A 16835-nucleotide genomic window follows, 5' to 3' on the forward strand; every position below is an offset into this window, starting at 1 on the left:
CTAACTTCCTTTCACATCCCTTTCAAAACAAAGCCGTTTGAATCAGGCCATTGCAACAACTAAATTCCAACTAGGAGCAACAGGGAAAAAAAACCCAACCCAAAGTACACACTCCCCCCCACCCAAACCATTATCTTTTGCCATGAACTAAAAACCAGCAGCTTCACTTGATTTCATTTTTGGTAATAACAACAACAGAAATTTGCATCTGGGCTGACAATGCGTATAGTGAGTGTTAGCCCAGTGTGATTTGAAATTGGCAAGTTACAGCAACCCTCTGGAAAACCAGGATTTACAAGGGAAATGCTGACAAACACTTAACTACAGTGGCACTTGCTCCATACTATAAAACACATAAACCAGTGAAATGGAGCATAAGTCCCTCCTAATTATTGAAAATATTTGGGGGATGACTTGTGTTAAAATGCTCATTTTCATCTTGCGTTTCAGATAGGGTTTTTTCTCTCTCAGAGCAGATCTTTTCCTAAGCCACCTATCTTTGAAGAAAGGCTGCTAGCCACCACTGAAAAAGAAGCATGCTGCGTGTGATTTTTGGAAGGCATATATAATAAGAAGAATTTCAAGGCTGTGTGGGCTTGCATGACATCATATTATTGCATAAGCAAAAAACCAGTGCTGGGTGGTAATAACCATTTGTCAGAGGCAGCATGGAGGATTATATTATAACCCTTTGTGTGTGTGTGTGTGTGTTTGTGTGTATCCTATATAAAGCAATCAGGCACCTTCCAATTTCCAAACACCTGATAATGTTAAAGTTTATTTTATCACAGCCAAGGTTATATTTTCTTTCAACTCCATAGTGACCTCAGGAGGAAAAGGAATAATGGATTGGGAACCTATTATAGCTATTCTGTGTTAAACAGCCAAGTAAAGGGCAAATATAGTTCTGTAGTGGAATCAATCACTGAAGCCATCAGTGCGAATGACCCTCCTGGCCCCCACCTTCTTCCCTGTGCCTAAGAATTTGCCATATTCAATCTTTAGGCTCTGAACCCAAATGCCCTTTGAAAGTGAATTTATGATCACTTCATCACGCTGTCTATTAGCTCACTTTCTAACAAATAGGATTGAGAAATATATGGCAGGAACTGCAACGGCACATTTCCAACTAATGGTTAAAATGTCAGGGCGATAATGTACAAGTGCTTCTGCCCTCGAACACAAAATCAAACGCAGCTTTACAAGGGCTGTCGCCATTCCACTTTAGTTAAAGACTTGCAAGCTTCCTTCTTTCCCTTTGCAGGGCTGCAGTTTGGAAGCTGCTGCATCTCATCAGGGCTCGGTTTGCCAGTGCTGTACTGTACTTCATTAGGCAGCTCTATTTAATGGTTTCAACAAAAGCCATCATTTTAGCCCAACTGCCTTGACTAAATTAAAATTTCCAATCTCTGTTTTAGTGTTCTGCAACTGATGTATACATAAGCAAAACTGGTCAACATCTGCCAGGGGGTTGGCCAAAAGTTCTGTAAAGATGTACTTCACATTTCTGAAGCATGTGCAAAGTAACAACGTACTTATCCTCCTGAGGGCTCTCATGATTTTACTTCACCATTTGTTCAGACACACTTTAGCAGCATATAAGCCATACAGTTGATTCTCCCCTTGGTTGCAGTTTTATCTGTAGTGTCATTTTGAGTAATTGGGGTATGGTAGCTGATCAACTTTCAGGTTTCTCATTGGCAGAAAGGGACTGTATTGGCACCAAGAAAGAATATGATGGGTCCTCTCGGTGCCTGAGCAAGTGTCCCTCTTTTGCACTTGGCTACCCAAGGCCATTAGAAAATAAGCTTAATAAAGCAACTCAGTGTATACATCTTAACTATTCCCAGCCAAGGGGATGCAGCTATAGAAGAAATATTTTAAACCAGTATGAAAGATGGTAAATGTACATATTTAGTCAGTGATCTGTGAAAGTTTTTGAATTAGTTTTTAAAGCTTTGTTAAGACCAGAACGCACAGATGTTGAAAACAAGTTCAGATGTAGCGACAGATGGTATTTGATTATGAAGCAGACTGTTCATATAATACAAAGATGCTGCTTCTGCCATACACAAGTAACTGCAGAGAGTGCAGTAGAAATTTTGGAAGGCAGAGCAGTTCAAGAGGTTCTTTGTGCAGCAATAACTTTCACGTTTTTCCAGCAGTGCTAGAATTGGGATAATTTCTTTTCTTTTGCAGTTGACACCCTCATGGGCCCCCCCCATCCCTACCCCCCACCGTTTTCTCCCCTATTGTGCAGCTATCTTGCACTTTATTCATCCTTTTTTTCAGGTCATTTGAAATCAGATTAGGGATAAATACACTGCATTTATATCTGCAGAAGAACAAAGTTCCTTAAGGTTAATAATAACTATAATAATTATTAGATATTACTGATGTTATTTATTAACATTAAAAAAAAAAGAGAAAAAGAATGCCACGTTTTGTACAAATCCTGAATCGAGCAAGTGATATTATGACACTAGATCCAGAATCACAGGGCAGTTGTACAGGTCTTTTGCTGGGGATTGCATACATGCCTATTTGCTGGGGCTGCTGCCACATTTACCTTGTCAAAACCACAGTCCTTCCCCTTCCCTCCTTCAGAGACATGGAATGATGCTGGAATATGGAAATACAGGAGGGCATTGTATGAAGGGGAGTGGTGCCCTAGCACCAGCATCACCCCACGGGTGAGAACTATTCCAGCTCCAGGGGGGATCCAAACCCTTGCTTCCATCGTCCAGCCCTGTGGACCCCAGGGCAGCAGCAGGGACAGTCACCCTTTGCCTCCCTGTGCCAGAGCAGGCAGCTGGCCGTGGCCCCAGTGAAGGTCTGGAATACTCTGGAAATTTCTGGAAGGGCAGGAGCACTGTTTAACAGCAGGCCCTTCCCCACGGTGCGCACCAGCACCAAGGAGGAAGTGGACCTGGCTTGCAGGCGGGGGGAAATCCTTGCCACAGGTGGGCTTTTCCCATTTCTCTGTGGTTCCCCCCAGGTTCTGTGAAAGCAGATGGCCAGGTAAAGAGTATTTTAACATATCGGCTCCAGTCAGGATGCCCGGAAGCAAGGTTTCTGCTAGGGAATAAAACGGGAACGGCAGCAGCACATGGGTTGCACAATATAAAGCAGGGGCTTTGCAAGGGCTGTGCAGGAAGCCCGTGCTGGGGTTGTTAACGAATAACGGGGAGTGTTAATAAGTAACATTGAGGGCTGGCAGTGCCCCAGCGCCACGGTGAGGGGCTGGAGCACCGGGTGCTGGTCCTGGCTCTGCAGTGGGCGTGGGGGAGGTCCTGCATCCTGCATCTCCGTTTCACTGTCTATGAAATAGGGACATGCAACATGCAGAGCTTTGAGCTCAGCCTTGTGGAAGCGCTTGAGGTTTGCCCCTCTGGAGCTCAGCGCATGGCAGAGCTCTCCAGGTCTAGGTTTCACCAGAAGCTGGGAAGTTGTTACAGGTTCATGTAAGAAAGCAGTAAATTTCATGTTATATTTTGCTGCTTCTAAACACCCGCATACTGTTAGGAAAGGTTTGAAATATGTCCCTCGACCCGAGCATCCTTAGACTGCCAGGCTGTTTGCAACCTAAGGCAGGCTCAGGGTGCACACGTTTGAGAGAAGCCTTTAAAGCAGTTTAAACCTCAGCCTTGCGGACTGTTGGAGATCCCCCCCTTAACTGTTCTGTAGCTATCTTAAACACACCAGCAGCTATAGCCAGGCATGAGGGGCAGGTAAGTCTCCAGCCACTCTTCAGCCCAGGGCAGGCAGGCGTGCAGTCCCGGGGATGGGTGTGTTGACAGAACCTTGTGTCCATTACTGAGAAATTGTCAAAATAATACGAAAAAACCAATTTAAAGTGCCTCCACTTCAGAGAAATCTGGGCTCGGGGTTTTGACTGGAACATCGTCTCTTCCTCTAAAAGCCCTCACCAAATTATTGAGCTGATAAGCGATTCCCTTTGGTTTTACATGTGCTGGCATGAATTATCCTTAAGTGCTGCATATTAGGGTTGTTTTGTACTAAAAGGTGTTAAACACTTGTAATAAATATTTTTCCTTATTTCCCCTAGGACACAGTTCCATCTCTGGTTGGTGAAGCATAAAAAAGAGCTGTCATGCCCAGTTTTAATAGGCAATAGGATTTCAAGCCCCCAGAGTTGTTTCACAGTCTGGCAGTGGCCATAATGAAACTGGCCACTGTTGCCACAAGACTTTTTCCTCTTATGCGTTCTCCCCTGTTACCTCCCACAGCTGCTTGACTGGCAGGTCTCTTGCAAACTGCAAACATATTTACGTTGGAGCCAGTAGTATTTCTTTAGCTAGCTATCTGTGCCATATTCCTCCCTTTTCCCCCCTCCTTTTCTTTTGCCTAGCTAGAGACTCAACCTTAAGTTGAATTTTAAAGAATAAAATGAAACTGTGCATGCAATTAACTGCCTTTGAGCGCGAACAGCAGTTCATTTTCATGCTTTTTGTTGTGAAGCAAATAGCTGTTTGTTTGTTTGTTTGTTTGTTCACACTGATTCCCAAATAAATGGGAAGTACCACAATTCACTTGCCTAGGATTTATTCATGAAAACGCAATCACAGCCTCCCAAACACTGGGCGGAGAGAGGTGGGGGGGCCCTTTCCCTGCACCAGAGTCAGCGTCTCACTCCGCTCTGCAGGTCTGGAAAGAGCCAGGCTAATCCAAGCCAGCAAGAATTCATTGGAGTATCGAAAAGAAAATGAATATGTAAATAAAAGATACCTCTTTGAGGCACAGGTAGGTTAGTGATACTCATAAGCTGTGTGCAAGAATTAGCATTGTAGCTTGAGCAAAGATTTCATTTATTTTGCGTTATTGTGGTTTTAACCAATTTTAAATCAGATTAGTCTGTCTGGGAAATCACTGTAACCCACTGCAGAGAGTAATGAACTTCTTTGCTGTTATTTCCTAAACACCGTCAGTGGTACAGTGCAACTCACCCGTCAGTCCCCTTTCCCTCCTAACAAAGAGGGAAGACTGGATCAGAAGGGATCATCTCCATAGAAATTGTGTTGGCACAACCTAGGCTGGGCATAAATAAGGGTACAGACTAAGAAAATGAGAGTGATTAACCCTTTCAGGCTCTCACATCACAAAATGCAGTCTTCTACATTTGGCTTCTCAGTTATGCGATGTGTATAAAAACCCCAATTCCTAGTGATGGTCTTAGTGACATAAAATTGCTCTATTTGCCTTGGTCAGGGACTATTCATGTCTTCCTTATGATTTTTAAGCTAGAACGTAGTATCTTCCTTGTTGTAAAAATTCCAGGTATTAGGGGAACTGAGGATTTCCAAGCACAGATGGCCAGATCGGCAGAATTTGGATCATTTCAGGGTGCTTGAAGCCTGGGAAAGTTGATTTGGCCCTCTGCAATGACAGGGACTACTTGCCAAGTTCCAGTCTAGCTCTGAACTCCTGCAGTATTCTGAGATGCCAATAGCTAGGATTTCTTATTTAGAGATCTGTGTGCTTTCCACTGCAGGGTACAATGGCAAATAGTGTCTTGTATTTCATAGAACTAGTGTATCTGAGAGAAGAACTGATCAGGGGACAGAGCCAGACAGCAACCACCCATGCAGCCTGCATCCTTTGGTCCATTAACTGGACACCTGAGGATGATCTCCTCCTCCTCTATCTAGTTAAGTCTTGATAGCTAACACAAACCCAAGCCCTTCCGTGTGATTTGTAGCTGCTTTTGTAAGCCTTTGCTAGGCTGTGCTTAACCAGCTGCCTGGGTTTAGTCTCCTTACTCTCTCTTTGGCTTCCCTCTGACAAGGAAAGCGTTCTCACAGTTTCCCAGCAGTTTCCTCCTGGGATGCGTGTGCTTGCTCTGAAACAGGGTTGGCAGAGGACCTCCTCAAGGCTGGAGGCTTTCTGGAGTGGATGAGCCAGGGACCTTGACACACTCCTCATTCCAGACACTGCAGTCTGCCCTGCTCACCATGCCATGGTCATCACAACCTCCTGAATACACAATTAGTAAGTGCTGTGGGGCAGACAGTTCCTTAAGAAATTGTCTGAATGTCAGGTATTTTGACCAGAAAATGCTTCTAGTATGTTGGTGTGGTGATGTGGATAGATGTGAACTAGGAGAGGCAATTTGTTTGCAGTAAAACCAGAGATCTTACAACTAAATGACCATTAGTTACGCAGATTCAACTCCGTGACCTTCCATAGACCTCCTTTACACCTTGGTGTTGATGTGGCCCAACAAATGCAACCCCAGTTGCATAAAAAGACATGGAGTTTTAATTGCTGTTGCAGATATGAAGTATTTATTTGGTTGTTACAGGGTAGCTGAATCCAGCTCATCTCTACCGTGTCTTGAGTCTGAATTGAGAAAGGTCCTGAAAACAAATGACCTCAGGTTAAAATATAATTTTAACATGTTTCTTCTTCAAAATCAGAAAATTCTTGCCTGATTTTGTGATCCAAATCAGCTCCCATCTTACTGCCATCTGCACCAATTCTAAGCCAAAAAGAGACCGTTCATGTCTGCAACGCAGACAATGATGTAAATCAAAGGTTCACTCAACCTCAAAATGTTAAGATGCATATGAAAAAGCAGAAATAGCAGAGGCCTAGAGAAAAACAGTGAGACTTGCATTTTGAGGAACTGTATAAGAACAGATTAGTCTATATAGAATGCTAGTGATTATATAGCTTGCAAAGGAAGTGATCCAAGGATGATTGTAATAAAACTAATAGGGAATGGTATCTGGACACTGCCTTCAACAGGAACAAACACGAGCCACATCAAAACAAGCATTATTCTACATCCACTGACTTGCAGAACTCCCCGCTGCAGGACACCAACATGGCAGGTATATCCAGGGCCTGATTAAACATCATAAATACAAGTACTTTCTAGCTCAAGTTGGCTACGTTTAATTTAAAGGGCCTCAGACATTAACATGTCTCTTGCAGGGAGTTATTCCTTGTCTGATAGACTATTGCAAAATAACATTCATTATCTTAACCAGCTCTGGAGGTAGAACACCGGCTTAGATAAATCATTATATCCATTTTGCAAGAGGGCTGGCAATTTCATTAATAAATAATTCCAACAAAGGGGAAAAGGAAACCTTCAGAGGGCTCCAAGCATTAGGCACAGCCTGGCTGCAGCAGAGGATGAGGATGAGCAGTCCCCCTCTTGAGACGGGGCACCAGAATCTTCTGGAAATAAATCTAGACAATGGCAATGAGCTTGTAATTTATATTTTATTTTGCACAAGCTTGCATATATACTGCACATACATTCAGTTTAGAGAAGATGGAAGGCACACAAGGCAATTGAACTACTGTATCCTTTAAGTGGTACAAAGCAAAAAGGTAAAAGTCTGGAGAGTATACAAAAGCTTTAAACACACAAAATAAAATCCATCCCCCCCCAAACATTTTTCCTGTGTTTCTCTTAAATTTAGTAGCTGCCAAGCTAGAATTGTAACTTTTTATCAATCAATTGTCTACTGCACCTTTTGTTTCCCAAACAGACAGGGGAGTCTTATTGTTTTATCTTGTCATCAATTAATATTACAGTACATCCTTGGTAATACAAAATTGTACACCATCAAATAAATTAGGATAAATTAAACCAATAAATTATGCAAAGTCTTCAGAACAACAGACAACAACAAAAAAAGAAAAAAAAAAATCCACAGTTGAAATTGCCTCTAGCTAAAAAATAAAATTAAAAAGAAAAAAGAAAAATAAATCCAAAATTGACTTTCTCAGTTATTGAACTATCTTCAAATTAAAGGGTCTTTATTACAAAAAAAGAGCTTAATAATGCTATTTACAACATATTGCTAAATAATATAAAGGCAGTGTTTTGTCACTTTTGTAACTATATACATATGAGTAATGGCTGGGACAATATCAGTTTAAACCTTAACCTTTGACTCTTCTGGGCAGCATTAAAAGCAACCTAAAGAGGCTTTTTTGTTTTTGCCTTCGTGTTTAACTTCTGACTCTTAGATGTTCTGTGGTCATGAGATGGTTCTTGTGGTTGTCTAATATCTCACTCGAGTGGTACAATTAATGCAGAAAGGATGCATTTAAGAGAAAAAATGTAAGCTCGCTGTTTCTTCTAGATTTGTTTCTACATATCCCAGGATATTTGTGCATTTGGAAGGTGGCTGCTTCGGGAGAGAGGTGACTGGCTCAGATGAAAAGACTCCATGAAGTCAGAGTGCCACCACCTTTCATACACTAAAAAGGATATTCCTAAGAAGATACAAAGGTTAAATACCAGTTTTCATCCCAGCTCAAAATATGAGCATTTTTTAGCTTCCGTTTATAGATGGTTTACAACCAACAGTTCTACAGAAAACAAAATTGCATTTCCTTCAACAGAACATTTAAGTGCAATACAGTAACTGCTTACTCATATAAACCAGTTACATTCCTTAAGGGGAGCTTTTTGAAAACAATGCGTATTGGAATTTTCAAACACATAGTTGGTACCAGAAGGAAACATTTGCACTATTAACACCAATGACTGCTATATAATACACATGGCAAATATAGTTTTTGCTTTCACTTCTCATGTACAGTGCTCATTTTGGGGGTTTTGTAAACCACTTTCCATTTTTAATATATATATATATCTTTCTGTGTGTGTATATATATATATATGTATAATCTTTCAATGCTGCTGGTGAAAATCCTATCTTTAAAGCCACAAAATCTTCACCTTTATTTCTTAATTAATATTAACCTGTGGAAAAAAAAAAAACAACATTTTTTTTCTATTAACTGACTTCATATACATAGAAAAAGAAATCTGCAATTTTACAGAAACTGTATTACCCATTCCCTTGACATCTGATGAAAGAGACTTAACTCTTTCAAGTAGAGAGCTGGATTTTCAAGAATGCTTTCAACTATCTACACAGTTACTGTAGTGTTTCTTATAAATTCAACAGATGTTTTCAGAATGTAGTTATTAAAATCTTATGTCTTTATGCAAGAACAGCCGTTAAGGTTGAATATTTACATTGCTTTATAAAAGTTCCCCTCGATTTGCAATGTTCACCCACATACCTGGTACAGTAACAAAGATTCTGCAAACTTAAAAACACTTGAATTAAATAATACTCAGAGGCACAAAGCAAACCTCAGGAATACATGGGTGAACACTTCCTTAAATAATTACTACATTCTAACATCTTCCACGTGTTTACCATTAAATGTGAAACGTTCCCATTAAACAACCAGAGATACAGTAAGAATTCAATGTTTTCTAGTTGCAAATAGAACATTCTTTTCACAAAACATAACAAATGTCTAAAATAGGTTTAATTCTTAATCTAGATAGGAAAAAGGTAAGCTTTTCACTTCATACGCATATTTTGTGTGTGTGTTGCTGTGTATACATACATACATACATACATGCACCCGCACGTTCCGCCCGTGTGCGTGACCACATATGTATATGTATATGCACACATGTCACGTATGAAATATTGCTTCTATACTACTTCTCCTCAGGCTAAGAAAACACAAGATTTGCACCACAGTTACAAAAAATTGGCTTCTACAAGAATTTCCAAAACTCGAATGCTGCTCAAACGATTGAGAAAAAATAATTTGCGTTATCAAACTGTTCTAAAAATTCTCTGCTTCAAAAACGTATTCTCCTGCTTTGTTTTTGTGTTATTTTTTTCTCTTTTTTTTTTCTTTTTTTTTTTGTGTTTTTTTTCTCTATTATTTGTGGGGTGGGTTTTTTTGTTTTCTTTTCTTTTTTTTTTTTTTTTAATTCTTAAAAAGACACAAAATATGCATAGCTATCAACATCATGTCAAACAGCCGGAAAAAGAAAACCCAACCAAAATCAGTGTTTATTGCAGCTGTAGGAATTGACAAATAAAGTTTAAAAGATGAAAATTGTAAGCCACAGAAGGCACAAGAACAATTGTACTTGTGGGGGGAAAAACTGGTATTTTGAAGGATTTTGTTTTCTCCTTCCGCTGGTGCATTAAAGGTCTAGGCACAGACTATAACCTCAAGTTTATATGCAGAAATAAATCTGAATTAGCAGTAAATGAATGGCAACATGGGGTTTCTACACGGGTTTTGCAATTCTTTCCCTGTGTAAACTTTTCATTACTATAAAAGTAGCCTCCTGCCTTTTAGCCATTTCGTACTGAGGTCGTCTGAAAGAGACTGGTTTCTACTTGCGATTTAGTAGGAGCTCTTCCATGTATTTCTAATTTTAGGTGTATTGGGAGGCACAAAGGCAATATGGCTATAAAATGCAGAAAAACCACGTAACTGAAATGATCGAATTCTCATTTATTCCTTTTTCAGACAAAGGAGGTTTTTATTTTGCTTTTACGATGAAATTTCTACTCTTAATTCCTATGCCTCATTTACTATTGAGATTATGCTACCCATAAATAAATAAATAAATGCAACAACATCAAGTGTTGAGTACACAATTTCACTTATTTAGATTATGTGAATCACATTGCAGCCAAATAATAATAATAATAATAACAACATCCACAATAATATTAATAATAATAATAATAAACATAATAAAAGCAATGGTAAAATCACATATTGAGATGGTAGCTAGTAGTATGTCCACATAGTATGACTAAAGTATGGCTTTGCTTTCTTATGTTCAAGGTGACAATGCAGTATCTGATGGGATGCCAATGATGAACTTACTGGGTTCAAACTTGAGCATTTATGCCACTTCTTCCCATAAATCAAAAAAGTGCATGAACACAATTTTCATCTTTTCTTACTCAGAATTCACTGGAGTTACATCTTTGTGAAGTGTAATGTTTACCAAATCATGCATTAAAAAAAAAGAAATTAAGAAAATGAAAGAAAATAAAACAGAAGAAAAGGAAGAAAAAGACACATCCTGTCTATGAAGGATAAGTGCAGTATTAGGTACTCTCAGGGAGTCTAAGATCAAGAAGATTTGTTTTGCTTTTAATGCATAGTGAAAATGTTGGCACTTCATCCCATGCTATTGTCTGCATTGCCTATACTCCACAGATACTGCCAGTGCTTGAAAAGAATGACAGGGAATCGTAGGCTTGTGCTGTTTAATTTGAAGTCAGCAGGTTTGTAAGGCTTTATGCTAACAATAATTGCTTTCATACTTTTCTGTCTATCAGCAGTATTTGTAAATGAAGTGGAATTGCAATGATCAGGTCAGCTCTTTAGTCACGTGGGTAAACTTTCACTCTCCAAAATCAAAATGTAATCTGAAAATAAAGAAATAAGATCCCAATATCCTCAATGGTCTAAATATAATTCGCAGCTAATTAGGAACTTCCTCAAGATTCAGATTGAATTATGTAGGGGAAAAGACTGTTGATGATAACATAAATTCTTACTGCATCCATACAAAAGACGACAGAGAAAAGGACAAACACAGAGTGCCACAGCATACTGAACCTTCCCCCAAACTTGTGGAGCCAGTATCTTTCTGAAAACACGAGAAAAGGAGAGCCACTGATGAAAGCACGAGAACTAGCGGCTCGCTTGCTGTCTGCCTGCTGATACAGCATTCAGGCAAACCCAGGTTCACTGTGGACTTTACACTCAGATTTTGGCCAAGACTAGCTCCAGCTTCAGGAGACAAGTGCAGCCCATTGCTAAAACAGATCTCTTATGTTTTACATCTGCACTTACTGTAATTTTAACCCCCCAATGTGGCTATCGGAACCCCGCAGGGACAGGAGGACTCTGCCAATTTTGCATATGATTGATTAAGTTTTTATGAAAATGCAGTTCTTATTCCTCTGATAAGGAAGAGACTGATTCTTTTTTACAGCTACAAACAAGTCTTTTGTCCCTTTTCCTCAGGGCTGTGAGGTGAAGATGCTTTTATTCTACTAGATCTAAGATCATTCCAAAAAAGTGCTTTTCAGGACAGATGTTAAACAACAGACAAAAACTTTGCATATTGGAAAGGGGATTTGGGGGGGCAGAATGGACTAAGAAAATAATACATTTAGGGACTGATGCCACTTCAAGACAGAGACATGGCAATATAGGACTCTGAAGGTTTCATTTTTAGTCTATGGAGAGTGAAATGCTTCCACTTTAATAAGCTGACCATATTCCAGGATTAGTGGGGTTGGTACAAAATTGTGCATGAATTACTGGCCTCACCCTGCAAGATTTGATTTGTGCAAACATCCCTTGCTGCAACTTAGAACAACAACCTGGCGTGTTGCTTAGTGGTGCAGGATATCCATCATTTCTGTAAGGAAAGCATGAAAAATAGGGTTTGCTTTTGGGGTTATCACTTCTAGGAGTGAGTACCTGAAATGGATGTTGTATTTTTAGGGTTTGTTGTGGTTTTTTTTTTGAAGTACGAAACAAAATCTGGTTCTTGGTTAAAAAGTATATAAAATACAAAAAAAAAAAGGAAAGAAAGCTCCAAGCTTATGAAATGACTCCACAGAGTTCAGACCTTTAGCAGTATAAACGTAATATAAACTTCATTGTCTGTAGTATTGTGCCATGACATTAGTCTCACTAAGACAAAATGCCACTTTGCAGCAAGCAATAAATCTGACAAAGCATTTTTAAACATAATGCCCTAACTTGCTAAGACAGGCTTTTACACTCTTCCAAACTCTTCTCCCTGAAAATTAACCCCGTTGATTCTTCAAATGTTAAGGGTCTCGGGCAAAGTAAACCAAAGGCTGAAGTAAAATAACCATCCCCTCGGAACTGAAAACTTAAATCCATGAGGGATCACAGTCGAATTTCATATACATATATATATGTATGCAATACACATATATATGAAATTAAAATAGGGACACACATGACTTGGGCATCAGAAGGGGACTGCTACTTTCATACATTCATAAATAGCTGCTGAACTCTCTACTCATGAAGAAGCTCTTGTAGGCAGTTTGGGGATTTGAAAATCTCGGGGACCTCACTGTCCAGCTTACAGATGACCTTGTATATGGCCTTCTTCCAGGAAGGATCAACATCTTTGCCTGCGATAATGGCATTGAAAAACTCCCGTAATGTGATCTGAGCCACTTCCAGGAATCTCTCTGGAACCTGCTGATACAAGGAGACAATGGCATTAATACAGTTTTCAATTTCAAGTCTCTGGTTCTTCAAAGGAAACTGAGCTAAGTTCTTTCTTTCAGAAAGGGGCTTACATAGCACCTGCATTTTCTAAATGTGGCAGCCTTCTATTCTCTTATGCAAAGCTGTTATATATAGTACTATGGCAATAACTTTTATAACATGTGTTAGAGATCTTTGTAAAGTCTACTGACAGAATGTAGGTAACAAAATGGAACTCTCCGAGTATGGAGAGCGGGGGATTTATGGGATAGGATTGGCAGGAGGGGAAACAAACACAATTGTCTTTAAGGAGAGGAAGGTCGACTTGCTATTTTACCCGTGCATTTACAGCTATGTTCTCCTCTCCATGTGGGATCTGATCTGAGATTTATGCATGCATAGAAAGGCCTCTGTAGCTCTACATTTAACTTCAGCCGCAACCAGTGCTGAAAGCTATCAGAAAAACAGGGTATCTCTGAATGTTGTTCATAGTTTAAAAACAAGCAGGCCTTCAGCTTGCTTCTGTGGCTGCTGTGCACCCGACCCACATAAAATGGCTTTCTCAGGAGACATCATGGTCTTCTCTTCTTTTTCAGAAACCTACAAATAAAACCCCAAGCTCTTCAAAGGGTGCACTTTGCTCCAAATTGCTACTGAGCTGGGATGTGTTCGACTCTTCTGGGTTCTCTAAATCATAGAATCATAGAATAGTTAGGGTTGGAAAGGACCTTAAGATCATCTAGTTCCAACCCCCCTGCCATGGGCAGGGACACCTCACACTAAAACCATATCACGCAAGGCACACTGTCAAGCCCCCAAACAATGGGTGGATGTTAAAGACAACAAACAGTTACCTCCAAACTTTGGCACCAGCACCACCTTCTTACCCTCTGCCTTAACTGATTCAAAAGCAATCACTACAGTGAACCTGGGTCAGTCCCAAGGTTGAAGTCATCTCCATGAAGGTATTATTCTCCACTTTTATTACAGAAATATGGTTTCACAGCTCTAGAACTGCTAATACACAGCTGGCCAGTAGCCAGCATGCTTAGAATAGCAATTATCCCCTCACTGCCATTATTTGCCCACTCCGGTAAGAGGAGTTCTCCAACCTGCAGCAGAGGCCACTTCAACCATTCCTGTGGCCAACAGATACCCGGACAGATCTCATTTAATGAATTCATGTCACATTACCAGATCAGGGCTAGCATCATATTGTCTGCTTCAGGCTTTTATTCTTCTTCCTTTAGAAGCCCCTTTCATCAAATTTGTCTGAAAGTATGCATGTTTAACCTGAGCGAGCTCTGCAGCCTCACTCCCCTATCACTGCTGGGGCAACACTAGCAGTTTGCTAGCTATGTTTTGCCATCAGATAAGCATGAGATCAGCTCCCGCTGACACCAGCTGATGAACTCTGCTTCCAGAAGCCCCGCAGCCCACAGAGGTCCTCCGTCTACCTCTGAGAGTAAAATCCAGCCCCACACATTTTTCTCTGCTCCCAAAGGCTGCCTCCTGTGGAAATTTTTCATTCAACATAGAAAGAAACATTTTTACAGGTGTTCTGTTCCAGCAGTAATGATGAGGCAGAAAATAACTGTTACATTTCACTTATTCCACCTCAAAGAAATAACCTAAAACTTCACGTAAGTGCTCTGCTGTTTGGGCACTTGGTAATACATCTACCAAAGATGCCATGCTAGTCTCGTTCCTGTGCTGCTAGAAAAAAAGCATAACACTTCTCTGTTCATGCAGTTTAAACAGCTGCTTAGGTGCTGTTCATTGTCCTTGGTGTCACTGGGTGCTAACCAAGGGGAAGGAGTTGCTGACCACATGATACTAGAAAGCAAGAAATGTAGTAGATAACCAACTTTTTGGTGTACACAGTGGCTCATGAGGGCAAAATCTGTTGGTGTTTTTGCGTCTGTGCTTGGGAAAAGAGTTTGCACCTCTCAATTTTGATGTCCACTCAGGGGACCCGTATTAAATGCTCTTCTTCCCTTCCAAGTTGTCGGAGATGGGAGGGAGGCAATTACAAGCATCTATATGAGAAGCATAAAGTCCAAATGCAAAAAGTTCTACCTCTCCCCACACGTCAACTTTTAAGCATGGAAGTGACATCCTGGGTTTTAAGTTGAGCCTTTGCCAGTCAATTTCTACCTGCGAATATTAAAGTTTCCTAGGTAGGGAATGCTGCTTTTCCATGAAGCAGGGAGCATGAAACCCTTGAGCTTTCTAGCCTCCTGCACCCATAAAGACAGGTTTTTTTTTACACTAGGAGTTAACTTTTAGGTCCAACTTTGTTGTACCTGGGTCACATCTAAAGATCTATCTTTTGAACCCAGCACAGAGCATCCCACAGCATAATAGTGCAGAGGCTTTGAAGAGCCCCAGAATTTCAGTTTCTTCTTTTGGATGCTCCACCTCGTAATGGAAGAGTTCCCAAGGAGCTCCCCTACTCCTCAGGCATCAGAGCTGTTCACAGCTCTTTCCTTCTGGGATGTTATTAGCCATTTTTCATGTCAGACTGGATTACACACACTACTTTGCATGTTGTAATGTGAATAGCACTGTGATTAATCCCCACTGGATAGTACGTCGGCCAACATTTTTCCTTTCTAGAAAGAGTAACGGCAGTGTTTGTTTGGGGTTTGGTTTTTAATGTCTTTTTGGTTTTTATCAATTCTAGTGAAGTCCAGAGTCTGAAAATAAAGAAATATTTAAATGGATGGGGAGTTATAAATTTCAGTGGGCAATTAATCAGTCGTCCATGTTAATGATGTGTCTGGGGGTGGCATTTCCCTGACCCTAAGTGATGGCGACCTATTCAGCACATCTTTACACCTAACTGACTGAACATCTCTGAAGTAGGAACATCTGCAGAAAATGCTTCAGTGACAAATAAACTCCATCTACGTTGCTTTTAATAGAACCAACAATCCCTAGTATGAACCCAGGGCATTTTCTTAGCATCAGGTGGCAGCAGTCAATCAAAGAATCACACTGTATATTCACCAGGAGGAAAGACAATGAGGTCTGCTCAGGGGGAGGCGAGGTGGGCTTCAGGCTGAAGCCTCCACATCAGATTGATTTAGAAAGAAATCACAGCTTGCTGCATGCTTTGTCAATGGAACTTAGCTTTGCTGCCAAGGAAAAAGTCACAGGCCACACTTTGGGCTAGTGTAAATCAGCGAGGCTCTGTCAGCCCCAGTGCAGTTATGCTGGTTTACACCTGGTATGCACTGGTCCTGCACCTCCTAACACAGTCCAGCAATGATCACAGTGCCCCTTCTCAGGCGCTAGCCATGCCAACACATCCCCTTCATCTATGAAAACAGGGAGGGAATGAAAGCTCTCATCTGCTTTTGTCTATTTATGCTGGTTTAACTACTAGCGTTTTCCTTAGCGTGACCAACAAACCTGAACTATTTCACTCCTGGGTTTGCGTGTGCAACTCCCCTGCTGAACCATGTGGATTAGCACTGTGGGGGAGTGCTTTGTTAAAAGTACTCAACGCTAAATATTTCTATGTGAGTAAACGTATACAGTTCCAATGGCTCAAAAGTTGGAGCCAAGTCAGACCTCGCTCTTCTCTCATGCAGAAGCATACACAGCTTCAGAAAGCGATATGCTTTAAAAGTACTTGTTGAATTTCTGGTCAAGGAAAACACGACTGAAAAGGCAGCAGTGACTGGGAAGGTGAGGGCAGATCCTCAGCTGGTCTGAGTCAGTGTCGCTTGACA

At 40.6% G+C, this 16835-nt stretch overlaps 1 protein-coding gene across 1 annotated transcript in view; it reads right to left on the reverse strand.

Annotated features, from left to right (window-relative positions):
- Positions 1 to 9754: 9754 nt before the first annotated feature.
- Positions 9755 to 16835, reverse strand: part of PROX1 (prospero homeobox 1) — a 46876-nt gene continuing 39795 nt past the window's right edge. The window contains exon 5 of the mRNA XM_057397041.1: positions 9755 to 13083. Coding sequence (XP_057253024.1) covers positions 12898 to 13083 — 186 coding nt within the window. The 3' untranslated portion in view covers positions 9755 to 12897. The remainder of the gene's footprint in view (positions 13084 to 16835) is intronic.

Source organism: Pezoporus wallicus, unplaced genomic scaffold (assembly GCF_028554395.1).
Source record: "Pezoporus wallicus isolate ANWC-B61680 ecotype Strahan unplaced genomic scaffold, APGP_CSIRO_Pwel_v1 contig_14703, whole genome shotgun sequence".
In the NCBI taxonomy this organism is placed as follows: Eukaryota; Metazoa; Chordata; class Aves; order Psittaciformes; family Psittacidae; genus Pezoporus; species Pezoporus wallicus.